Here is a 26,040-nt window from a genome sequence, read left to right on the forward strand (position 1 = left end):
CCTGGGCTCTTCTCTTTCTCCATCCTTAGAGAGATGCCCAAGTTTTTGGAAGGCCAGGCAGACATCTGGCACCAGCAACAGGGAGAGCTCCTCTCCTTGCTTTCTGTCATTCATCTTCCCCCGGCCTCCACAGGTAGATTGATCTTTTTTCGATTGACTTGGTTTGATTCCATCGTTTACATCTAGCCTTTCTCCACAATGGGAGAAAGTCCAGCAGGCGCTGACATTTTGGAGGAGGCCATGGCTCAGTGGTAGAGCGTCTTCCAGTTATGCAGGAGGTCCCAGGTTCAATCCCCGGGCTCTCCAGTTAAAAAGGAGCAGTTGTTGGGAAAGACCTATGAATGACACCTGGGAGAACTTCTGCCAGTCTGAGTAGACAGCACTGACCTGGATGGCCCCAGGGTCTGATTCAGTCTGAAGCACCTTCATGTTTGCGTGAGGGGTGTGGCTCAGTGGAAGAGGTGATGTGAGACAGAAGGAAATGGTGGGCAATTAAGAGCCAGTCGAAGATATTCACACATGTGCACATACACAGTATTGAGTACCAGTGTGGCAATCCCCACTAGTTGTTGTTGTTGTTGTTGTCATCAACATGAACATATTTATCTGCATGTGCGTTCAGGGCGGTTTACAACATAATCAGACTTTAAATCAGATTTTATATGTTGTATTATGTAATTTGTAATTTGGAGTTTTATGGGAGTTTTATTGTTTTTTTTTAACTGTTTTATGCTGTAAACCGCCCTGAGACCTAATTGGAGAATAATAATAATAATAACAACAACAACAACAAGCAATACATTAATTAACAACTACAAAAGCTTAATAGAGGAGAGTCAGCAGGTAAAAGGACATTACTTCACCCAAGAATAGGCAAATTCCAATGTATGGAAGTATTGGAGATGCTCCAACCTAGTTTGGTGTAGTGGTTAAGAGCAGCGGTTTTTAATCTGATGAGCCAGGTTTGATTCCACACTCCTCCAAATGCAGCAACCTGGGTGACCTTGGACTAGACATAGCACTGTTAGAACTGTTCTCACAGAGCAGTTCTTTCAGAGCTCTCTCAGCCCCACCCATTTCTATCTTTGTAGGAAGCGTAAGGGAAGGCAGTTGTAAGCCACTTTGAGACTCCTTTGGGCAGTGGAAAGTGAGGTATAAAAACCAACTCTTCTTCCTTTTCTAAATTATTAGTTATCAGTTATTCATGTTTTACAGACTGTTTTATGTATTGTTCTCTGTTATAATGTAAAATGCCCTGAGCCTCCGGGGAGGGCGGTATAGAAGTATGATAAAGAAAGAAAGAAAGGAAGGAAGGAAGGAAGGAAGGAAGGAAGGAAGGAAGGAAGGAAGGAAGGAAGGAAGAAAGAAAGAAAGAAAGAAAGAAAGAAAGAAAGAAAGAAAGAAAGAAAGAAAGAAAGAAAGAAAGAAAGAAAGAAAGAAAGAAAGAAAGAAAGAAAGAAAGAAAGAAAGAAAGAAAGAACAATTCCCCCCACTCAAACAGGGTGTTAGCTCTGAAGAGTGCAGAAATCTGGTGTGGTTAGAAAGTACATAAAGAGTTAAAAACTAAAGAGAGAAGTGGTGTCAAGAGAAGGGGTTTGGGTCCTGGGAAAAGAGTACCAGCTTTCTGGAAGAAGTGATTATTGAAAGAAAGTAAACTGAAATGTTTGGGGAAAAAACATTGAAACAAAGATCTCTCCACATAAAGATGTAAACCACTGTGAAAAGCTTAAGAACAAAAGTCTGTCCCTGTATTGATTTTACCCCAGAACCTCCAATCCCTGATTCCTCCTGGCCTATCTCCTCTCAGTTAAATAAAATATTTTGTTATTTTTGAATTTCAAAATGCCTCAAATGCCATTCAGTGAAACAGGATCCTGGGCTGAGCCAGCAGCAAAAATATCATACTGTGCCAGGGTTTTTCAGCAGAGAATAAAGCACTTTACTAGAGCTCTCAAGTCTCTCACTTGGAGCCGTTTGTCACACATGGCTCTGTGGATAATGAACCCTTCCCAGTCCTTTATTTTGGGGAAAAGATGTACTTTGAAAACTCCAGCAAAGGAGGAAAGGCGGGGGCGTGATTCCATTGCACCCCGTTTGGCAGGCTGGTGGTCTTAGAGAAGTTCTTATCTCCTTTTGGAAATAATTGGAGAATATCTCTCTTTTTTAGAGCTTTTTTAGAGCCTCTTGTGGCGCAGAGTGGTAAAACAGCCATCTGAAAGCTTTGCCTATGAGGCTGGGAGTTCGATCCCAGCAGCCGGCTCAAGGTCGACTCAGCCTTCCATCCTTCCGAGGTCGGTAAAATGAGTACCCAGCTTGCTGGGGGGTAAAACGGTTATGACTGGGGAAGGCACTGGCAAACCACCCCGTATTGAGTCTGCCATGAAAACGCTGGAGGGCGTCACCCCACGGGTCAGACATGACTCGGTGCTTGCACAGGGGATACCTTTACCTTTATCTCTCTTTTCCTCCTCCCTTCTTTAGATGGATCTGGGGATTGTGGGTGTGGAACTGGACCTGGATATGCGACCCCTCTGGATGCCATGAAAGGTAAGCACCTAATAAGCATAAGACCATTGTTCCAGTTGGGGAAGTTATTTGGAAAGAGAAGGATTTCTTTTTTTTCAATTCCTTCTCAAACTTCTCTTTTGTAGCTGTGTTGATTCTGTGTTTGCACCTCAGGAAATATTTCCAGTTTGCTGTGTGCATGTGTGGAAGGGTAGGGTTGCCAGCTGCGAGTTGGGGAAAATCTGGAGACTTTGGGGGTGGGGCCTGGGGTGGTTGGGATTCCTGGAGGCGAGAGTCACCGCTATAGAACAGTGGTCTCCAACCCCTGGTCCGGGGACCGATACCGGTCCGTAGATCAGTCAGTACCGGGCCGCAGCTCCTCCTCCTCCTCCTCCCCAGCTGCTGCTTTGGGGGCTGCCCTGCCACTCTGCCACCGGCTCACCTTTGGTGCTCTCCAACGGCCGCCATGGCTGGGACTCCCCCTTGGCATGGCACTGCACAGCTGCTGCTGGCAGTGACCCCCAGTGAATGGCGGAAAGTTAGAGGTGCCAGCGGGAAAGCAAGTGGAGCTGGGGCTCAGGCGGCGGCGACGTCCATCGGCAAAAGACTACTCCCCTCCCCGGGCCTCAGTAAAATTGTCAAGTGTCGACTGGGCCCTGGTGATAAAAAGGTTGGGGACCACTGCTATAGAAGATAGATTCAAGTGGGTAGCCGTGTTGAACCTGCCCACTTGAATCTCTCTTTATGGAAGGCACCACATTTAGCCGCTTGGAATGGAACTCCATCAACCTTACAAAAAAATTTGCACAGGTACAGGCTGATAATTCCTTTCTTACTGAATGCAAACACCTGGACATCATACCTAATGGACTGAGGACTAAGGAACCGCTGCAATTCACTATTTGTTGTGCTGCTGTAGAAGAATTAGGCATAGTGACGTTAATACTAGTAGACCCCTACAAATTTGAATTTATGCGACCAGTTCGGGATTAAATTGTATACCCAAGACATTATAAGAATTACAATATTGTGAATTCACGGATGAGGAATGCAAAAACAGACTATGTTTTGACCATGGTGATATTTTGAACATTAAATCACTTTAATGTTCAGACAGACCAGAACGAATGGGATGAAAGTAATTCAAAAGAAATTCCATCTAAACATCCGGAAGAAGTTCCTGACAGTCAGAGAGGTTCCTCAGTGGAACAGGCTTCCTCGGGAAATGGTGGGTCTTTGGAGATTTTGAAGCAGAGGCTGGAGAGCCATCTGACGGAGAGGCTGATTCTGTGAAGGCTCAAGGGGGTGGCAGGTGACAATGGGTGAGTGATAGGGCAGTGAGTCTCCTGCATAGTGCAGGGGGTTGGACTAGATCAGTGATCCCCAACCTTTTTATCACCAGGGACCACTCAACGCCGAGGACCACTCACCGGGGACCACTCAATGCCTTTTACTGAGGCCCGGTGGGGGGGGGGTAGTTTACTCCTCTACTCTCAACCACTGCCCTGACGCTCTCTGATCGCTATGGTAATGTTTAAACATCCCTTCAAAATAAGATACAGACATACCACAACAATGGAGTCTGTTGTAAAGGGCTGGGGGGGATGAAGTAAAGGGCCGGGGGGGGGGGGAAGGCGTCCTTCGGGGCCCACCTCCAATTAGTCGAAGGACCACATGTGGTCGCGGCCCACAGGTTGGAGATCGCTAGACTAGATGATCCACAAGGTCCCTTCCAACTCTATTTTTCTATGATTCTACTTTGCCATTGCCAGCTTGAGACCCTTGTCTTCTACTTTATCACGGCTGACGGGTCTTCACCTTCTTCAGCTAAGCAGCATTCTGGGGGATAGCAGAGTTCATCTGAAGCAGTAGGTCAAAGTTGGAGGCCAGGGGTACCTTTAAGATGTACACAATTTTATTCAAGGTATATGCTTTCATTCGCATGCACACTGATCTGAAGAAGTATGTATGCACCTGGAAACGTGGCCTTAAAGGTGCCACTCAAGGACACAAACTTTCTTCAGATAACAGCAGCGATTCACAAAAGCTCATATCCTGCTACACATTTTGTCATCCTTCAAGACGCTATTGAACGTTTTGCTCTTTTTTAGATGAAACTAATTTTTCATTATGAGCCTCTTGTGGCGCAGAGTGGTAAGGCAGCCGTCTGAAAGCTTTGCCCATGAGGCTGGGAGTTCAATCCCAGCAGCCGGCTCAAGGTTGACTCAGCCTTCCATCCTTCCGAGGTCGGTAAAATGAGGACCCAGCTTGCTGGGGGGTAAACGGTAATGACTGGGGAAGGCACTGGCAAACCACCCCGTATTGAGTCTGCCATGAAAACGCTGGAGGGCGTCACCCCAAGGGTCAGACATGACTCGGTGTTTGCACAGGGGATACCTTTACCTTTACCTAATTTTTCATGGAAAGAAAAATAAACTTCTCCTAGGCGAGGGCCTTGAATCAAGAAAGATGAAGTTGCTTTTCCAACAGTCCCCTCACTGGATCACTAAATCTCTTCTTTGCTTTCCCAGGTCCCCGAGAGAAAATCATCTACGTTACTTGCCTCTTAACTGGCACCGGTACCGGCACCGACTCCGAAGCGCCCGACTACCTGTCTACGGTGGACGTAGATCCAGAATCCCCAACTTATTGCAAGGTTCCGACGAGATATTTTTTCAGTAGGGAATGGTTTTGTCGTTCCTCAGACCACGGCCTCTTCTGCATGATGGATAAGCTGATGAAAACTCATGAAATACATCGCTGTTTTTCTGATCTCTGCACAGAAGAGTTAATTTACTCTGCAAAACTGATTTTGCTCTGCATGGTGAACTGCCTCTTCGGTGCTTTAAGCGTCTTTTAAGTGTTGTTTCTGAAAGAGGCTTTTCAGCAATTCATTTCTCTCCTGCCTGCCTGCCTGCGATGGGCTATTAGCCATGCAGAGAAGTTCTTTAGTTATGCGGATTAGTGACTGCATTAGAGAACAAAGCGGAGTTGGCAAAACTACAGGGGGCAGGGCTATGAATTGTTTCATGCACAGAGCATTGCAACGTAGCTTTTCCACAGACTATATCCAATGCAGAACAATGATTGTAATATAATAAACCGGTCTAAACTGGTTGTTTTTTAAACTGTTTTATTTGGCCCCATGCAGAATGCCTCCAGGTTCCAGGGATGGATTAAGAGTGGGTAGAAATGAACACATCCAGATCTGGATGGGCCAGGATAGGCTGGTCTTTATTAATTTTTATTTATTTATTTATTTATTTATTTATTTGATTTGTATGACCGCCGCTCTCGGAAACCGGCTCGCGGCGGTTCACAATATTTTAATACAAATACAATATATTAACCATTAAAAATTCCCCATTAAAACCCCATTAAAACCCCATTATTAATTCTATTTTTATACCACCACTCCCAGCACAGCTGGCTCGTGTCAGTCTGCACTCAATAAAAACAAGCAACAAAAAAGCATCAATAAAACATCATAGCATGATACTAATAACCGAAAACTACAAAGTTGCAAAATCGTAGAGAAATCAATGGTGGTAAACATATAGGTCCTTCCCAAAATCTCAGTGCTCTGGCACCAGTATGTCACATAGGCTATAACCTTGATGATATGACCAGGGGGAGATAGATCGCCCCATGGTTCCAAATATAGTCTAGTACCCAGTTTGGGAACCTTGGGGAGGGGGAAGACCGCTTTGCTACAGCCTAGTGGCAGCAAGTTAATTCGCAAACACCAGAGAGCTGCACTCTTCCTGATGCTGGTTTTTCAAATATCAAGCCTTATAGCCACTCCAGGATATTGGAGGGGAAAGGTAGGGTCACCACAAATCAATCCTGCTTGTTGCAGAGGGGAAATTTAAAGTGGCCCAAATAAAAATGCAAATCGAATTCAGTGTAGAAGGGAGGGATTCATTCGAACTGGGACTGGGTAAAAAGCCCCGTGCAGACTATACCCCGGTTGGCAAAATTCCTAAGTAGCACTACCCACTTTCTACAAAAACTGCCACCAGGTAGGGTGTTGATGGGGGCCATGTTGGGAACACCTGAATTGGAGACCAGCTAACTTCCTGCCCTCCTCCACAGGTGATCCACCGCCTGTGCATGCCGTACATCAATGATGAACTCCACCATTTTGGGTGGAATGCCTGCAGCAGCTGTTTCGGGGATACCACCAAGAAGCGGAACAAACTGATCTTCCCTTGTCTGGGCTCCACTCGCATTTATGTGGTAGACACAGGGACCGACCAGAGAGCCCCGAGGCTCCACAAGGTACGTCTTCATTGGAGAAGCATAAACTACCCCAGGCTTGAGGAGAACTTGGGGCTTGGGGGTATGAGTGGCTTAAGGGTTTGAGAGGCCCATAGCGCCAGAATCAAAGGATTCATGAGGCCCCAGTAGAGTACAATTGTTCTGGAAGCAGCCAGGCCAGTCGTGGAGGGGGCCCCCACAACAGAAAGGGGTGTCACTCCAAGGGAAAAGGGGCCCCTGGAAACGCGGGGCCCATAGCACGTGCTACAAGGATAAACCAGCCCTGCTTCGGGAGAGGGCTCTGAGGTGCTGCAGAAAATTCTGCATTGGGCTATTGGAGGCAGTAGGGGGGCATCTAGAGCTGGTGCAATGTAATGGTTAGAAGCCTGCTAAATCCCAGGTTCAAATTCCCACTCTTCTATGGAAGCTCTCTGAGGCCGATTCCGCACTGGGGGAAAGGCTGGGTCAGCATCAGTGTGGACTCGGGGATAATCCCTGGGTCAATATGATGCTGCCACCAGGTGACTACCCTGCTGGGCCTGGCACAGATCAGGCTCCAAAAGCCCCTGCTAAGGGAATATGGATTCTTCCACGCTTCTTTTTGGCTCTGTGGCAGCCAATGGGCCCTGTCCTGCGGCAGGCCTATCTGGATGGCCCTATGGAGGCCTGCAGGGGGCAAAAAATGCTGCCAGGTAGTAGCCCTGACCAACAGTCTAGCTGTACTAGCTCCATGCTCTGGACAATCTTCCAGGGTAGCCCCAGAGTAGGATCACTTGCAGTAGTCCAGATCAACAAATGCTTATACTCTGGAGAAAATTGGTTGGTCTTTAAGCTGCTACTGGACTCAAGTGTTGTTCCTTGCCGGTCAGAAGGGAATTGCAAGAGAAGCAGTGACAGTGGGAGGAAATACATCTCTTTCCATTGTCCAAAGTTCTTTGGCCATCGTTCTGTCCCGTCGTGAACCAAGGCAAGAGGGTCAGAGGCAAGACAGAAAGATGTGAGGATCCATATTTTCAGCTGAGGCTCCACAGGAGCAAGCAGGGAGTGTCTTGGTGCGATATTTTACTTCTCCCACTGTGGAATATCTCATGAGAGTCGGTTCATGATTTTGCTGGATTTCAAGTCCAGGAGAACCCTAGAGGCCAATCAGAGTTTCAGTGCATGAGCTTTGGAGATTGAGAACTCAGTCTCTTGTGGATGCCGATAAAAGTGAGGGGTGCTTAGACCCTCAAAAGGACGTACCGTGAAAATTTGTTGGTCTCCGAGGTGCTTCTGCACTCAAAACTAGGCCACCTTCTGCAGGCCAAGATGGCTACCCTCCTGAAATCGTCTTCATGGTTTCGGACTCCTGGATTATTTATTTATTTATTTATTTATTTTATTTATCATACTTCTATACCGCCCTCCCCGGAGGCTCAGGGCGGTTTACATTATAACAAAGAACCTTACATAAAACAGTCTGTAAAACATATACATCAATAACCAACAATTGCAACCAAACACAACACAGTATAACATTATGAGTAAAAAAACATTATGTGTCAGTCAGCTCAAAGTATCTTCACTGAAAATGTCCTTTCCTTCACCTCCACAGGTGATTGAACCGAAAGAAGTGCTCCAGAAATGCGACCTGGCTTTCCTGCACACCCCTCACTGCCTCGGCTGCGGGGAAGTCATGATCAGTGGTCTAGGGGACTCACGTGGCAACGGAAAAGGTATTCCATGAAATGGATCCCCGGAGGAAGTTCCAGCTGAGGGGAGTCATCAGGGGTCCCCTGCTGGCCAGCTGATTGGTCCACAGGCAGAGGGATCCTGGGGACAGGGGCCAATATAATAAGTGCATATTTTTTAAAATGTTCCTTTAACAGCAGCTGCCACCCCAGCACAGGTATCTTTACTCTCTGCCTTGCCTGGTGGCATGTGGGTTTCGGCCTCTGTTTGACATGAGGAGGGTTGGATTGGATGGGCCACTGGCCTGATCCAATATGGCTTCTCTTGTGTTCTTATGTCTGGGACAGTGAAGCTCTGTATTCCTGATGCTGAGGGGGGGGGGAGGGACAACAGTGGGAGGGCTTCTAGAATTCTGGCCCAGTTGGTGGACAGCCTGATGGCCCCTGGGTTTTGGCCACTGTCTGACACACAGTGGAGTGTGTCATTGGATGGGCCATTGGCCTGATGCAACTGAAGGGCAAAGTTCCATGACTGGCTATTATGATGATTTTGATTTTGATTTTGATTTTGATTTTGATTTTGATTTTGATTTTGATTTTGATTTTGATTTTGATTTTGTTTTTGATTTTTTGATTTTGATTTTGATTTTGATTTTGATTTTGATTAGCTAGCCACAAAGTATAGATATAAAATTATGTCTGGGGCAGTGATCCTCTATATTCTTGGTGCTTGGGGCTCCTCATTTCTGGAGATCTGTCCTACTGGTAAAACTCTAGCTACCACCTGGATTTCAGCCACAGTATGATATAAAAAATGTGGGAATTGATGGACCATCTGCCTGATCCAAGATGGCTTCTCTTTATCTACTTATGAAGATAGGCTGTAAGAGGTGAGGCAGACAGAGCCCTCATATTACTGAAGAAGAGTTGGTTCTTATATGCTGCTTTTCTCTACCCGAAGGAGGCTCAAAGCGGCTTACAGTCGCCTTCCCATTCCTCTCCCCACAACAGACACCCTGTGAGGGAGGTGAGGCTGAGAGAGCTCTGATGTTACTGCTTGGTTAGAACAGCTTTCTCAGTGCTGTGGCGAGCCCAAGGTCACCCAGCTGGCTGCATGTGGGGGAGCACGGAATCAAACCTGGCTCACCAGATTAGAAGCCCGCACGCCTAACCACTATAAAAACTGGAGGACCTCAGTTCATAAGGTTATAGAATCATAGAATCATAGAGTTGGAAGGGGCCATACAGGCCATCTATTCCAACCCCCTGCTCAACGCAGGATTAGCCCTAAGCATCCTAAAGCATACAAGAAAAGTGTGTATCCAACCTTTGCTTGAAGACTTCCAGTGAGGGGGCGCTCACCACCTCCTTAGGCAGCCTATTCCACTGCTGAACTACTCTGACTGTGAAAAACTTTTTCCTGATATCTAGCCTATATCGTTGTACTTGAAGTTTAAACCCATTACTGCATGTCCTCTCCTCTGCAGCCAGCAGAAACAGCATCCTGCCCTCCTCCAAGTGACAACCTTTCAAATACTTAAAGAGGGCTATCATGTCCCCTCTCAACCTCCTTTTCTCCAGGCTGAACATTAAAAAGTACCGGTCCGAGCACCGAACCCTGAGGTACCCCGCTACTCACCTCTCTCCAGTCTGATGAAACACCATTGACAACAACTCTTTGAGTGTGGTTCTCTAACCAATTCCCTATCCACCTAACGATCCAGCAAACCTGTTACTTGGTCAAAAAAGGAAACTAGGTTGGTCTGGCAGGACCTGTTGGAGACAAATCCATGCTGACTTCCTTGGATCACCAAATTGTCCTCCAGATGTTTGCAGATCGCTCCCTTTAATATCTGCTCCATTATCTTCCCCACAACAGAGGTCAGACTCACTGGTCTGTAGTTTCCCGGGTCATCCTTCCTCCCTTTTTTGAAGATCAGAATAACGTTTGCTCTTTTCCAGTCCTCCGGGACATCTCCAGTCCTTAAAGAGGTTCCGAAGATGATGGACAAGGGCTGTGCAAGTTCTCTGGAAAGTTCTTTGAGTACTCTCGGGTGCATTTCATCTGGACCAGGGGATTTGAACTCATCCAGTGCAGCTAAATGCCTCTCGACAACCTCTCTATCCATGTTAACCTGCCACCCAGACACTATCCTTTGGCTACGGCCATCTCTAGATGTGCCTAAACACTTTGACCTGTGGGAAAAAACAGATGTAAAATAGGCACTAAGCCTTTCTGCTTTCTCTGCATCTTTTGTTAGAGTTTGTCCATCCGCACCCAACAGCGGGCCTATTGCCTCCTTTACTTTACGTTTGCTCCTCATGTAACTGAAAAATCTTTTCTTGTTACAGTGGGCTTCCCTGGCCAATCTTAGCTCACTCTCAGCTTTGGCCTTTCTGATGATTGATCTACAGTGCCTAGTAACCTGTAGGTACTCTTCTTTAGAGCTCTGTCCTTCCCTCCATTTCCTGAACATTTTCCTTTTCTTTCTTAGTTCCTCTTGAAGTTCTCTGTTCATCCAAATAGGCTTCTTAGAGTTCCTGCAGTGTTTTCGTATTTCTGGAATAGTCATTGAGCATGCAATAGCTCTTGTTTGAGTAGCGCCCACCCTTCACATGCTCCCTTCACTTCCAGCATTCTTGTCCATGGTATGACACTCATCATGTCTCTGAGTTTATTAAAGTTTGCCCTACGAAAATCCAACATCCGCATCTGGCTACAAGCTTCCTTGGCTCCCCATCTCAAAAGGAATTCTATGAGGACATGGTCACTTCCCCCTAGGGTCCCCACCTCATCCACCAACTCTTGCCTGTTGGTCAGTATTAAGTCCAGTATGGCTGAACCTCTTGTGGGTTCATCTACCATTTGATAAATGAAATTGTCAGCCAGGCAGGTCAGAAACTTGCATGACTGAGGACGCTTCGCAGAGTTTATTTCCCAGCACACATCTGGGAAATTGAAGTCACCCATGATGACAAGGTCCTGCCGTTTGGATATTTTCTCAAGCTGCTCACAAAGTGCAGCATCCACATCCTCTCGTTGGTCAGGAGGTCGGTAGCAGACACCAACCACCACACTGTTTGTTTTCCCCTCGCTTATTTTCACCCAGATGCTTTCCACTGTAGATATGCTCTCCTTCACTAGAATTTCCTGACAGGTAAGCCCTTTCTTCACATACAGTGCCACTCCTCCACCTCTTCGATCTATTCTGTTTTTTCTGAACAGTTCATATCCATCCACCATTACATTCCAGTCATGAGAATCATTCCACCAAGTTTCTGTGATGCCTACTAGATCATACCTTTCCATCAGCATGAGAAGTTCCAGCTCTTCCTTTTTATTGCCCATGCTTCGGGCGTTAGTATAAAGACATCTGAATCCTTTTACTTTTGGTTCCCTATGAGCTGGCCTTGCCGGTTGGGCTGCCTCCAATAGTTTTCCTTCCATACACTCCCTATGTTGATCGTCTCCTTCCCTTAGTGGCTTTAGTTTAAAGCTCTCCTGATGAATCTCCCCAGGTTCCTGCCAAACACATTCTTCCCCAGTTTCGATAAGTGCAGTCCATCAGGTGCTAGTAGGCCTTCCTCAAGAAAGCCTATCCCATGGTCCCAGAAACCAAATCTCTCCTGCCGGCACCAACTACGCAGCCAGTGATTCACCTCCATTATCTTCCTCTCCCGACGCATTCCTCTTCCCTTGACAGGCAAGATTGAAGAGAATACCAATTGTGCCCCCATTTGCTTGAGCTTCCTCCCCAGATCTTGATAGTCTTTTTTAATAGGAGCGATGGTATTCAGGGACATGTCATTCGTTCCCACATGGACCATCACAAATGGGTAGCGATCCGTAGATTTGAGGAGTTTGGGCAGCCTTTCTGAAACATCTTTAATTTTCGCCCCTGGCAAGCAACACACCTCTCGGGTTAGGGGGTCGGGCCCAGCCACATGGCGATCCATTCCTCTTAGCAGGGAGTCTCCAATTACCAGTACTCTCCTTTTATTTTTCTTCTCAACTCCATTTCCTTCTGTCCCCGTGGCCTCTTCCCTTTGTCTTAGAGTTTGTTTTGGGACCTCTTCCCTTGTTGACCCTTGCACCTCCTTGCAAGGGCCTGAAATCTATTCTGGAGCTCCAAAGGCCCCGAGAACTGTCTCGCCCTTCGCCGTTCAGTCTTTTTCCAAACTGCCTGCAGAGGCTCCCTATTGTGGTCAATCTCCTTGTCTTCTTCAGGACTGGTTGTATTCTCTTTATTCCATGTTGCAGAGCTCTGGACTATGAACTCCTCCTCTTTCTTACTTTGGGTCAGAGTAATAATTCTGTTTTCTAGTGCCCTAATCCTTTCCTCCAAAAGTCTTACCAGCTTACACTTGGGGCAGCTGTAGTCCATCTTGTCTTCTGGGAGGAAGGCAATCATGTCACACTCACTGCAGATGATGGGATGAGTGTCCTGGAGGTCCATTGTAATGTCTAGGCAGTGGAAGTACTAGGGAAATATAATCTACTGATATAATCTACTGATTCTAATTGCTCAGCCAAGAACCCCAGGCTAAAAGCCACAGGCCAAGAGCCCTTTGTCTCTCGCGCCTCTGGTGAGGAGTAGCCCTTTTTAATCCTCCCAACAATTACCCAGCAATCACCTCACCCAGGCAGAACAATAGCCTCACCTGGTCAGCAGCAACTCTCCCCAGTAGCTCTCTCCACGTGCTCTCAGTTGTCTGAGCTCTGCCTCTGGTGAGGAGCAGCCCTTTTTAATCCTCCCAACAATTACCCAGCAATCACCTCACCCAGGCAGAACAATAGCCTCACCTGGTCAGCAGCAACTCTCTCCAGTAGCTCTCTCCACGTGCTCTCAGTTGTCTGAGCTCTGCCTCTGGTGAGGAGTAGCCCTTTTTAAGCCTCCCAACAATTACCCAGCAATCACCTCACCCAGGCAGAACAATAGCCTCACCTGGTCAGCAGCAACTCTCCCCAGTAGCTCTCTCCACGTGCTCTCAGTTGTCTGAGCTCTGCCTCTGGTGAGGAGCAGCCCTTTTTAATCCTCCCAACAATTACCCAGCAATCACCTCACCCAGGCAGAACAATAGCCTCACCTGGTCAGCAGCAACTCTCCCCAGTAGCTCTCTCCACGTGCTCTCAGTTGTCTGAGCTCTGCCTCTGGTGAGGATGATTTGATGGCGATGAACTCACCCACTTAATTTGAAATTACTCACAGTTTCAATTAGGCCTTGATCTTAGTTGCTCAGTATTACCTTTTAAGGGGATTCATTAAACAGATTTATTGCCTAAACATGGCAGCCTGATACCTATGCATATGCCCCTACAGAGATTACTAATTTGGATTCCTTTGATTGCCTTTTTGTCCCACCCCTTTTGAAAAGAGTTCAGAATGGGGTGCGTGTTTCTGAGCACAGATCTTGTTTTTCTGCCAGGCGGTTTTGTCCTTCTGGATGCGGAGACCTTTGAAGTGAAGGGGAACTGGGAGAGGCCCACGCAAGCAGCCCCCATGGGGTACGACTTCTGGTATCAACCGAGGCACAACGTCATGATAAGCACTGGATTGGGGGTGCCGAAATACTTCACCACTGGGTTCAACCCAGAAGATCTGAGGAAAGGTAAGGCCTTGCTACAGAGGGAAGGAAGGAAGGAAGGAAGGAAGGAAGGAAGGAAGGAAGGAAGGAAGGAAGGAAGGAAGGAAGGAAGGAAGGAAGGAAGGAAGGAAGGAAGGAAGGAAGGAAGGAAGGAAGGAAGGAAGGAAGTCCTTTCTTAATCTTTTTACCACTGAGAACCCCCTGAAACATTCTTCTGGCTTCAAGAAACTGGTGCAATTGTGCAGAATGTGGTGAGGGAGCATAGCTGTGTACACGCACCCCTGGGGCCCCTCCCTTCCCCACCCCATCCAGGCCCATTTTAGGGAGGGGTGTGGCTTAACAGAACCATAAATGGTCATGTTGTTGTTATGTTGTGTCCGACCCATCGTGTCCCCATGGACAATGATCCTCCAGGTCATATCACCCAATAAGTGTTAATTAACTCCCACCCATTTGGGAAACCCCTCCAAGGATGTCAAGAAACCCCAGGGTTTCACAAAACCATGGTTAGAAACCCTTAGATAAAAACATAAAGCTGGAAGGGAACTGAACGTTCATCTCCTCAACCCCTTGATTAATGTAGGGAATTCACCTAAATTTTGGTCACTGCATGAACCCAATGGTTTGACTGGATGGGCCAATGGCCTGATCCAGCATGTCTTCTCTTGAGTTTTCATGTCTGGGGCAGTCATTGTTTTTTTTTTTTGGTGCTTGGGGGGCAACAGTGGGAGGGTTTCTGGAGTGCTGACCCGGCTGGTGGACCTCTTCATGACCCCTAGGTTTGGGCCACCGTGTGACCCAGAGTGTTGGACAGGATTGGCCATTGGCCTAATCCAACACTGCTTCTCATATATTCTGTCAACTACCTTCCCTCTCTGTGGTATATGTAACCCCTGCTCTGTGCCTATATTCTGATTTTGTCCTCAATGGGATGCAGCACCGTTTGACTCATTCTCCTGTTCCATGTTTTTTCTACACAACCACCCTGTGAGGTAGGTTAGATTGAAAATGTGTGACTGGCCCAAGCAAGCTTCAATGGCATGAGTAGGTGATCAAAATGGTACATCAGCCGTTCTTGACTTTTTTTTACCATTGAGAAGCCTCTGAAACATCCTTCAGGCTTCGAGAAACCCCAGAATGGGAGCAATTGTGCAGAATATGGTTGTGCAGAATATTTCCTTCCCACCGCCTCCCGACCACCCAGGGCCCCTTCTCTTCCCACCCTGCCCAGACTCATCACTGGCCATTTTGGGAAGGGGCTGGGTGGGTCGACATTACCAAATATGGTCATATCACCCGATAAATGATTAGCATATTCCATCCATTCAGGAAATCCATCTAGGGCTGTCAAGAAACCCTAATGTTTCACAAAACCCTGGTTGAGAAAACCGGCTATACAGAGTATTACAAATGCAGCCATATCATCGACATATAAAAGAGAATTATAACATCAGGCATCTTATTTTCAGTCACTTTGCTAATAATCCCTAAAATACAAATTTCCTTTTTCACTACTGTAGCACATTTGGTAGATATTTTCATTGACATGTCCACCAGGGCCCCAAGATCTCCCCCCTCCCCCAAGTATCCATTTTACCTTAATTTCATCCAGATTAAGCTTCAGTTTCCTCAAGCCTCTCTGGTCCTCTATAGCCATAGGTTCTACTGCAACCCATGGCAAAGGATTGACTGCTCAGGGTCAGCTACTTCTGAGGACCAAGAGGATTCTGAGCCATGATGTCTGTACCATATGTTGACTTGTTTCTCAGTAACCAGAAGCCTGTGACCTCCAGTGGGATCACATTCTTTCACCAGCTGTCTGACTTGGGTTGTCTTCCCCGTCCATTGCCAGGGCGCTATGGCCGTAGTCTGAACGTCTGGGACTGGACCACCCACTGCCTTCTCCAGTCGATCGATTTAGGAGAGGACTCTGGGCCCCTCGAAATCCGGTTCTTGCACAACCCCGACGCTGCACATGGAATGGTGATCTGCATGCTCCAGTGCTTCGTCCATCACTTCTACAAGACGCAGGTGGACATCAGCAATTGTTTATGCCTAGCAATACAATCGGCCAGCTGAATTATCTTGCCTAAAATGGAGGGGGGGGGGTTGGACTGTCCCAGTTAACAAGGTCACCAGCACTGAGGACTTTGTTTCTGGTTATTACAAGATCTTTAGGCAGTAACAGAGCAGGCATCCATAATGTGTTGCTCAGTGGCCTGCCACAACCTTTCCTGGCCCCTGTGGTTTTAAGACACTGGTCGGGGACAGGTGGAGCATTGCCTAGTGAGGCTTCAGATTGGCTGCCAACACAGCACAAGCATCTTCACTGTGTGACTGAAAAGAAGCTGCAGGAGCCATTTTGTGTCTGGGATCCACCTCCAAGGCTATGTTGTGCGGTAATATCCACTTGCATGTTTAATATTAGCACACATTCAAGAATCAAACACAACCGGGTTCCAGGTCAAGTTACCCGCTTTCTGCCTGCCTTCGTCAGTGCCTATCTATCAATCTCTCTATCAATCCATCATCATCTCTCTCTCACGCTCTCTCTCTCTCTCTTTCTCTCTCTCTTCCCTCCCTCCCCCCTCTCTCCTTCCTTCCCTTTCTATCTCTCTCTTTCTCTCTTTCTCTCTTTCTCTCTCTCTCTCTCTCTCCCTCCATCTATCTACCTACCTACCTATCTCCCCATCCATCTCTCTATCACCTCTCTCTCTATTTATCTATCCATCTCTCTAGGATTTCTCTCTCTACCTACCTACCTCTCTACCTACCTACCTACCTATCCATCCATCCATCCATCTATCCAGTTATCATCCATCCATCATCTATCATCTATCTATCCATCTATCTATGGCAGACTGAATGGGTGATCCATGCAAGTCAACTCCAGACTGGATTACTGTAACTTGGCCCTGACTTGTAAATTACAAGGAGGACATAATGCTACAGCCCGGGTCCTCACAAGGTCCACATGGAGCTATCATAGTTGACTTGCCTTCCAACAGCTGGATTGGGTGCTGGTAGAATTCCGAATTGGGTTCCAAGGTGTTGGTAGTAACCTTTAAGACCTATGCAGTCTGGGCCCTGCACACCTGAGGAGCTGCCTCTCTGAATATGTTATTCGAAGAGCACTATGCTCTGTGAAAACCAACTTGTTGGTAATCCTTGATCCCGAAAATGGTCTTACCCCAACCTCAGCCAGGGCCTTTTCCTCTGTGGGTCCAGCCTGGTGGAATGTTGCCATTTCTTCAGGCCCTGTAAAACTAGACTCTTCCACCAGGCCTATGGTTGAGGCCACGGCAGCTTAGAATCCTATGGGCCTCCTTCCTTTCCTCTTCCACAGTCTTACTCCCCCCCCCCTTTCCCTTTGTGTAATACCTTGTTAGCTGTCTGGACTGCGACAGCAAAAGGGGGAGCATTATTGGAACTTTATTGTGTTTTTCCTGTGCTTTTATTGTTTTGTTTTGTTTTGTTTTGTTTTGTTGGAATGACAGTATATAAATTTACATGTGATCTATATTTCTTCCTCAGGATGGAAGTTGGACAGCAGAGAAAGTGATCCAGATTCCAAACAAGAAAGTGTCAGGGTGGTTACTCCCTGAAATGCCAGGTCAGTCAAAAGAACAGTTTTCGGTATAGTTTCCTCCATACCTGCTCTTTGCAAGCTGCAGTTGATTTCACCAGATCCCTCTGTTAGCTTAGTGGGGGAGACAGGAAACTGTGCCCCTTACAGGAAATATTTGGTTGCATTCACACAAGTGCCAATTCGCTATCCCTTGGTTTTGGTTTTCCAAGCTTTGATGCTTTTTCAGAATATACACAAGCTGTCAGCTTCCAGTTGTCTGCTTTTCAGACGGTCCCCCACTTTGCTCCGATCTTTCTGATACCTGCTGGTGTATGCTCTCTCTGGCAAAAGCATAATGTGTTTCTAATCTCTAAGTCCACAATGGCACCCTTTCCATGTTGTCATCCCTTTTGAGAGACCATTTTCCATTCTGTTCCACCAGGGGGCTTTTGAAATTAATGGATAGTCGTGATTTTGCTATAGCATTATAATGCTATAGAGATATAACACTAGTAATTTTTTTTCTTTAAAAGTATGTAGTGCTTTATTAAAGGGAGAGGAATGGTAACCAGAAGAAGAAAAGTATGCATGAAATCTTCATCCATTTCCACTCTTCATTCCATGAATTCCAGACTTCAGAGATCTGGAGGGAATGAGTACTGAGGGGTGGGGTTGGACTGTATTACATTATTTCTTTCTGAGGCACCTCCCCTACCTAACACATGGACTCCCCATAATTCTCCAAGAATTTACCAAACCGTAGTTCTGAGCTCTATGTCTTTCACTGTGACTGTGTGTTCAGGATACCAGACCATTAATGTTCCATAAGAATCTCAGTTGAGTGCCATCCTTCCGGCTAATTCACTAGAAGAAGAAGAGTTGGTTCTTATATGACACTTTTCTCTACCCGGAGTCTCAAAGGGGCTTCCATTCGGCTTCCCTTTCCTCTCCCCACAACAGACACCCTGTGAGGGAGGGGAGGCTGAGAGAGCCCTGAGATTACTGAAGAAGAAGAAGAGTTGGTTCTTATATGCTGCTTTTTTCTACCCGAAGGAGTCTCAAAGTGGCTTCCATTCGCCTTCCCTTTCCTCTCCCCACAACAGACACCCTGTGAGGGAGGGGAGGCTGAGAGAGCCCTGAGATTACTGCTCAACAGTTTTATCAGCGCCGTGGCAAGCCCAAGGTCACCCAGCTGGCTGCATGTGGGGGAGTGCGGAATCGAACCCGGCATGCCAGATTAGAAGTCCGCACTCCTAACCACTAAACCAAACTGGCTCTACAAAACAACAAGTGAGAATAAAGAGACATAAATATTTCTGCCTTCTCCTCCTCCAGCCCTCACCACCTACATACTCATTTCCTTGGACGATCGGTTCCTTTATATTAGTAACTTCCTACATGGTGACATCCGTCAGTACGACATCACTAACCCTCACTGCCCCAGGCTGGTCGGCCAGGTAAGTGTCTTCATTCAAGGGTCCTTCTTCTCTCTCATTTGGGAGAGGCAACCAGGCATCGTGCAACAAAATTAAAATCCTCTGGGATAACATGGCATCCATCACAGAAAGGCCCCCGGTCTTCATTTCAATCCTTTTAACCCTTTCTTTCCACTCAAATCATGGTGACGAGAGACAATTAATATGTACTTCTGTATCAGATCATCATGATATTTCACAGGCAGCCCCTCTGACCCATTGGCCTTTGCTTCTGACTGATCCTCTCTTGTTTTGGGTGGGGGGGATCTCTGTGTATACGCAGGTCTTTGTGGGGGGCAGCATCGTAAAAGGCGGGGATGTCAAAGTCCTTGAAGATCAAGAGCTGGACTGCCAACCTGATCCTTTTGTCATCCAGGTGAGAAAATCACAGATTTGGGGGGGGGGATGTGGGCTGTATGAGAAAGTTGCCAACCCTGTCTCAGGAAGTTCCTGGAGATGTGGTAATGGAGACAAATCATTGGCCTGAACCAGGGCCTTTTTGGTCCTAGTCCCTACCTGGTGGAATGAGCTCCCGGAAGAGCTGAGGACCCTGCAGGATCTCTCAGGGTTCCGCAGGGCTTGCAAGATGGAGCTCTTCCGCCAGGTCTATGGTTGAGGCCAGCGCACCAGGAAGATCTGGACTCCCCTCTCGGACTATTCTACGGGCAGTTGAAATAGTTTTCCATGCCCCCCCCCCCCCGGAGTTGGTTTTTAGGGGGGTATTTTAGTTGGTTTCTGTCAAGATATTGTTGTATTTTTAGGGGTATTTTATTGGGATTTTTATTGAATGCAACCCGTCATGAGCCTTCCAGGAGTGGTGGGCTAATAAGAATAAGAATAAGAATAAGAATAAGAATAAGAATAAGAATAAGAATAAGAATAAGAATAAGAATAAGAATAAGAATAAGAATAAGAATAAGAATAAGAATAAGAATAAGAATAAGAAGTCAAGACAGTGGGATTCAGAGAGGGGAAGAACCTCTGCAAGATATAATGCCAGAGTCCTCCCTTTAAGGTCATACGCAGTCTGGGCCCAGCATATCTGAGGGACCGCCTGTTGCCCTATGCCCCCTGCAGGGCTCTTCGCTCTGTGGGCACTAATCTATGGGTCATTCCTGGCCCCAGGGAAGCTCGCCTGGCCCCGACCTGGTGGAATGAGCTCCTGGAGGAGCTGCAGGCCCTGTGGGATCTTTCAGCGTTCTGCAGGGCCTGCCAAATGGAGCTCTTCCTCCAGGTCTACGGTTGAGGCCACACAGCAAGGAAGATCTGGGCCCTCCCTACAGGAGTGGTGGTAGTGAGGTACATCTGCGCCCTCAGTTCACCCTCTCCTCATTAGTGTGTGTTTTAGGGGGATTGTTAGGTTGCGCTTGTATCTTCTGCCGCAGCATCTTTTCTGGTTTTTCTTTTGCAGGCTTTTATATTGAATTTAAGGGATTTTTAATGCTGGCTTTAAAGGGCTTTATGGGGATTTTAGTCTAGCATTGTAACCCGCCTCGAGCCCTTGGGGAGAGACGGGCAATACATTTAAATATAAAATGAATAAATAAAGCAGCCATTTTCTCCAAGGGAGCTGACCTCTGGGAACGTTCCAGGCCCCTCCAGGAGGTTGGCATCCCTAGTGGGTGGGCAGTACTGCCCCATGATCATTCTTAAGGTGCTGAATCTCAGCTACCCCAAAAGAAGAAGAGGATGGGTTACGAGTCCTTGAAGACTCTTTGTTTATTGAATGCAGTTCTTAGCTACCTTTCTACATTACAAAAACTCAAAGGTGGCTTCCAGTGCAGGAAAAACTCCAATAAACGAATAGGATATCTATCAGCCACAAATTAAAGTCAACAGTTTAAAATTCCTGGTAAAAAGAACTGATCAAATGCCATCATGGAACGAATAAGCCTTTTTACCTTGCCTCCGAGAGGCCAAGAGAAAGGGGAACAGGCAGATTTCCTTAATTTCCAGAAATTGTGGGGCTGCCACCAAAAAGGTCATCACTCGTGGACACATCATACAAGGACCTTTTTCATTGGGACAGTCAGGAGGGGCCTCTCCCTGTGATCTTAGCTCCTGGGCCCTAAGATCCTCTTCCTGCAGAAGTCGCTCAGACCACCTGGTTGATTTTTTTGTATGTGTGGCCCTAAAGTCAAAGCTGATTTAGGGTGAGCCCATCCGGCAGGCTTTCTCAATAGGGGTTTTATGAAACCCTGAGGTCCCTTGAGGTTCCTTGATTGCCCCAGAAACATTTTATTGGGAGTTATTTTTTAAAATATATTTTTCTTTAAAAAATATCAGGTAATATATAGAATCATAGAATCATAGAATCAAAGAGTTGGAAGGGGCCATGCAGGCCATCTAGTCCAACCCCCTGCTCAACGCAGGATCAGCCCTAAGCATCCTAAAGCATCCAAGAAAAGTGTGTATCCAACCTTTGCTTGAAGACTGCCAGTGAGGGGGAGCTCACCACCTCCTTAGGCAGCCTATTCCACTGCTGAACTACTCTGACTGTGAAAACTTTTTTTCCTGGTATCTAGCCTATATCGTTGTACTTGAAGTTTAAACCCATTACTGCGTGTCCTCTCCTCTGCAGCCAATGGGAACAGCACCCTGCCCTCCTCCAAATTACAACCTTTCAAATACTTAAAGAGAGCTATCATGTCCCCTCTCAACCTCCTTTTCTCCAGGCTGAACATTCCCAAGTCCCCCAACCTATCTTCATAGGGCTTGGTCCCTTGGTCCCAAATCATCTTCATCACTCTCCTCTGTACCCTTTCAATTTTATCTACATCCTTCTTGAAGTGAGGCCTCCAGAACTGCACACAGTACTCCAGGTGTGGTCTGACCAGTGCCGTATACAATGGAACTATGACATCTTGTGATTTTGATGTGATGCCTCTGTTGATACAGCCCAAAATGGCATTTGCCTTTTTTACCACTGCATCACACTGCCTGCTCATGTTTAGTTTACAATCCACAAGTACCCCAAGGTCTCGTTCACACACAGTGTTACCTAGAAGCGTATCCCCCATCCAGTAGGCATGCTTTTCATTTTTCTGACCCAGATGCAGAACTTTACACTTATCTTTATTAAATTGCATCTTGTTCTCATTTGCCCATTTTTCCATTGTGTTCAGATCTCGTTGAACTCTGTCTCTATCTTCCGGAGTGTTTGCCCGTCCTCCCAATTTGGTGTCATCTGCAAACTTGATGAGTAGTCCCTCCACCCCCTCATCTAGATCATTAATAAATATGTTAAAAAGTACCGGGCCGAGTACCGAGCCCTGAGGTACCCCACTACTCACCTCCCTCCAGTCTGATGTTTACATTGACCCATATGTTTACATTGACCCACCCATCCCTCCCAAAATGGGGTGGGGTGGAAATGGGAGGGGGCCTAGTCATAAACATGACTTCCAGAAGTATAGTAGGGAGGGGTGGCCTGCTGGGTTCTTGAAGCCCTTCTAAATGCTAACCAGATTTGACCTACCTTCCTTCCTTCCTTCCTCCCTCCCCCTCCCTCTCTCCCTTCCATAACCCTGTCTTATCCTTCCTTCCTTCCTTCCTTCCTTCCTTCCTTCCTTCCTTCCTTCCTTCCTTCCTTCCTTCCTTCCTTCCTTCCTTCCTTCCTTCTTAGATTTATAAGACTGCCCCTCTTGGCCCAGCTGTCTTGGGATGGTGTACAACAGCTTTAAAATAACCATTAAAACCCAAATAAATCCATCTTTTTCCTTCATTCACCCACATTGCTCTCCCATATTATAAGCCAGGTCCACATATTACGTGGGAGAGAGTTCCGAGGAGGCAGCAGGCGTAGGGTTCTTGATGTTCCGGTGGTCCAGCCTCAACCTAATGCCTGGTGGAAGAGCTCCATTTTACAGGCCCTGTGAAAGTGGGCAAGTTCCAACAGGGCCCATGTCTCTCCTGGGAGCTTATTCCAACAGGTAAGGGATATGACCCAAATGGCTCTGGCCCTGGTCAAGGCTAAGTGAACCATTCTTGGGCCAGAGACCACCAGTCTGTTGGAACCGGCAGAACGTAACAGTCTTTGGGGGGACATATTCTTTAACATGTGAAACCTGATGAGACCGAGCCAGCCTAGGCTATCCAGGTCCCCCTTGATAGGTTGTTTTTAATCCAAAACTGGCTTAGGCTCCAGGATTCCCACTCTGCTTTCCTGAGGAGTCAGTTGCCAGTGATGGAAGCATGACTAAATCTCATAATTCCAGCAACTCCAGCAAGTCCTAAGAGCCAAACATGGGCCATTCAGTCTTTCCTACTTCATGCAATCTGTGTCTCGTCAACCTGTCTCCTTTCTCCTCTGTCCTTTAGGGGAAAAGAGTCTACGGGGGACCCGCAATGCTTCAACTCAGCTTGGACGGCAAGAGACTTTACGTCACCAACTTTGTGTACACTTCTTGGGACAAACAGTTCTGCCCTCAGCTGATCAGGTAAGACATCTCCCCCTCATTTCTGCAGCCAACCTTCCGCCAACCTTCTGTAGCCAACATTCACCACTTGTTCACCGGGGCTCTATTTGCTTCCTTCTTCAGGGAAGGTTCCGTCATGCTGCAGATTGACGTGGACACGGAACATGGAGGTCTGTGTGTAAATGAAGATTTCCTGGTTGATTTTGGGAATGAACCCTTTGGGCCTGCCCGAGCTCACGAGATGCATTACCCTGGGGGAGACTGCACCTCAGACATCTGGATCTAGGTGGGGAGCACATGGGGCTTGTTCCGACACTGGAGGTGACATGAACACAGTGGCTTGGGGTTCTTCTCTACACATTAGTTTGTTTTTGACAATGTATGTGGTTGTTTCATGGCATGGAAGCTTTCTAGGGTTGCCAACTGTGTGCTGGGAAATTCCTGGAGATTTGGGGGCGGACTCTGGGGAGGAAGCTAAACAGGGAGAAGACATCATTCCAGAACTTCCATTACTCCTACACTCACTGGTAAACCATAGCCCATCAGAGCTACCATTTCTTCCAGGGAACGGATCTCAGTAGTGTGGAGATAGCTTGTAATTCTGGGAGAGCACCAGTCATGTCCTGGAAGGTGGCAACACTAAGCACCAAGTTTCTCAAAGCAGTCAACTGACTCACTTGCTGCTGAAATCCTGAGAGGAGAAAACAGGTTATGCCCAGGTCAAGGGCTCTTGGTTTTACACATACTGCACTTAATGAAATTCAAATGTGGTTTCCTTGGAATTAGGGGGAAATGGGTTTGGGTCACACCTCTGATGCAAGCAAAACCTAGGCAATAAAATGTTTTCTTCCATATTCTGCCTGACTTTTGTGTGTCTTTCAAAATTTTGAAATTTATTTTGGAAGGAAGAGAGACCGGAGGATCTAGGACACTGAACATGAGTTAGTAGTGTGATTCAGTAGCTAAAAAGGCAAATGGAATTTTGAGCTGTATTAAAAGTAGAGTGTCCAGATCACACAAAGTGATTTGCTCTGCTCTTGGACTCCTGTGTTCAGTTTTGGGCACCACAACTGAAGAGCGGGGGGGGGGGGGGGTGAGGTGGCAATTTTCATCCAATAATCTTTTCACTTCCAGATCCCAGGAATTGAGTCTGCAGGTCTCATGGGGGTCACAGTGAAGAATTTGGCCATCTGCTTGGTGTGCTGACCGCCTAGCACATCAGCAGTTGCTCTACAGAGTTTCCTGGAGTTTGTGGCTGGGTGGGCTACACAATCCCTGAGACGATGCATTCTGGAGCACATCAATGTCCCCCGGAGAAAACTGACTCCATGCAGAACCTGGACCAAGGTGTCAACAGCACTAGGCCTCACCCAAGTTGTTGCTGGCCCTACACATCAAGCAGGCCACACCCTGGATCTGATCTTCAGAATAGGGATAAATGTTAGCCTGGTCCATTCATCTAGGAGGCCATGGTCAGACCATTACGCCTGGAAGACTTCGATTGACCTGCCACCCCTTCCTAACGTAGGTCAACAGTGGATCTATGCTTGCACTTAAGGATCCAGTTGGTTTCCTGGATTTGAAACCCTGACAACTCAGTTGATTAGCTGGTGGAGGATCGGCATGCCCGACTCTGAAGCCATTGATGAGATTGCTCCCCTCCCCGTGACACCCTCTAATCTCCCATCCAAAGACAGCTCTTTGGTATACACCAGAGCCAGAACAGAAAATAAGAGCTGAGATGGCTTGAGCAAGTCTAGCAGAAGTGCTTGCATTCGAAAGCTCACACCTTGAATAAATCTCTGTTGGTCTTAAAGGTGCTACTGGACTCTGATTTTACAGGTCTGATACAGAATGTGAACTAGAAGCCCCTCAACCATCTCAGAGTCCAACTTGAGACCTTGGCCAAAGTAGACAAGGCAACAGTCTGACCAATCACATACTCTGAACCTGTGCCCCTCATGGCTGGTATAAAGCAGATGGTGAATCATAGAATCATGGAGTTGGAAGGGACCCTACAGGCCATCTAGTCCAACCCCCTGCTCAACACAGGATCAGCCATAAGTGAGATCCGGGGTCCTCTCTAGGATATTAACAACTCGTCCCTAACCTCTGGGACATTAATGGAGAGGTTGAAAGAGGCAATGGCCTGGCCTTTATTGGAAAAACAAGAGCTGGATCCCACCAACCCAGCAAATTACCGTCAGGCGTTGCACACGGCATTTCTGAGTAAGGTCCTTTAATATGTAGTGACAGGACAACTCCAGTTTCTTTGAAGAAACTGCATCACTCAATCCCATAGGGTGAAAAGGGCTCTGGTTGCCCTGACAGATGATCATCAGAGGAAGCTGGATCTAGGCACAGCCTTGAAATGGCTGAAGTTCTTTTGATCGCCATCTTTTTTGAATGAAACCAGTTAATGCTTGCAGCTGCCTGGGGGCTCATTGGACATCTGGATCCCTCTCTCTCTCCATGGAACAACACAGCCGCCAACTATTTTGGTCCGAAGCTTTCTAATTGGCTGTAGGGGAAAGTGAGGTCTACAGATTCTGACATGC

The 26,040-nt window shown here is 47.0% G+C and overlaps 1 protein-coding gene across 1 annotated transcript; it reads left to right on the plus strand.

The window, feature by feature from the left end:
• The first annotated feature begins 2,501 nt into the window (after window positions 1–2,501).
• LOC143829741 (methanethiol oxidase-like) lies at window positions 2,502–24,227 on the plus strand. Its single transcript, XM_077321137.1, has 11 exons — window positions 2,502–2,547; window positions 5,037–5,161; window positions 6,601–6,786; window positions 8,360–8,480; window positions 13,863–14,045; window positions 15,874–16,052; window positions 17,556–17,634; window positions 18,925–19,046; window positions 19,348–19,440; window positions 23,385–23,503; window positions 23,606–24,227. The coding sequence occupies exons 1-11, from the start codon at window positions 2,541–2,543 to the stop codon at window positions 23,766–23,768; spliced, it is 1,377 nt and encodes a 458-aa protein (XP_077177252.1). The 5' UTR covers window positions 2,502–2,540; the 3' UTR covers window positions 23,769–24,227.
• The last annotated feature ends 1,813 nt before the right edge of the window (window positions 24,228–26,040 follow it).

Source organism: Paroedura picta, chromosome 1 (genome assembly GCF_049243985.1).
Source record: "Paroedura picta isolate Pp20150507F chromosome 1, Ppicta_v3.0, whole genome shotgun sequence".
Classification (NCBI taxonomy): domain Eukaryota; kingdom Metazoa; phylum Chordata; class Lepidosauria; order Squamata; family Gekkonidae; genus Paroedura; species Paroedura picta.

Coding starts and splice junctions, on each gene's coding strand:
- LOC143829741 (XM_077321137.1), top strand. Junction 6,787..8,359: donor GAGCCCCGAGGCTCCACAAG/GTACGTCTTCAT, acceptor TCACCTCCACAG/GTGATTGAACCGAAAGAAGT. Junction 19,047..19,347: donor GCCCCAGGCTGGTCGGCCAG/GTAAGTGTCTTC, acceptor GTGTATACGCAG/GTCTTTGTGGGGGGCAGCAT.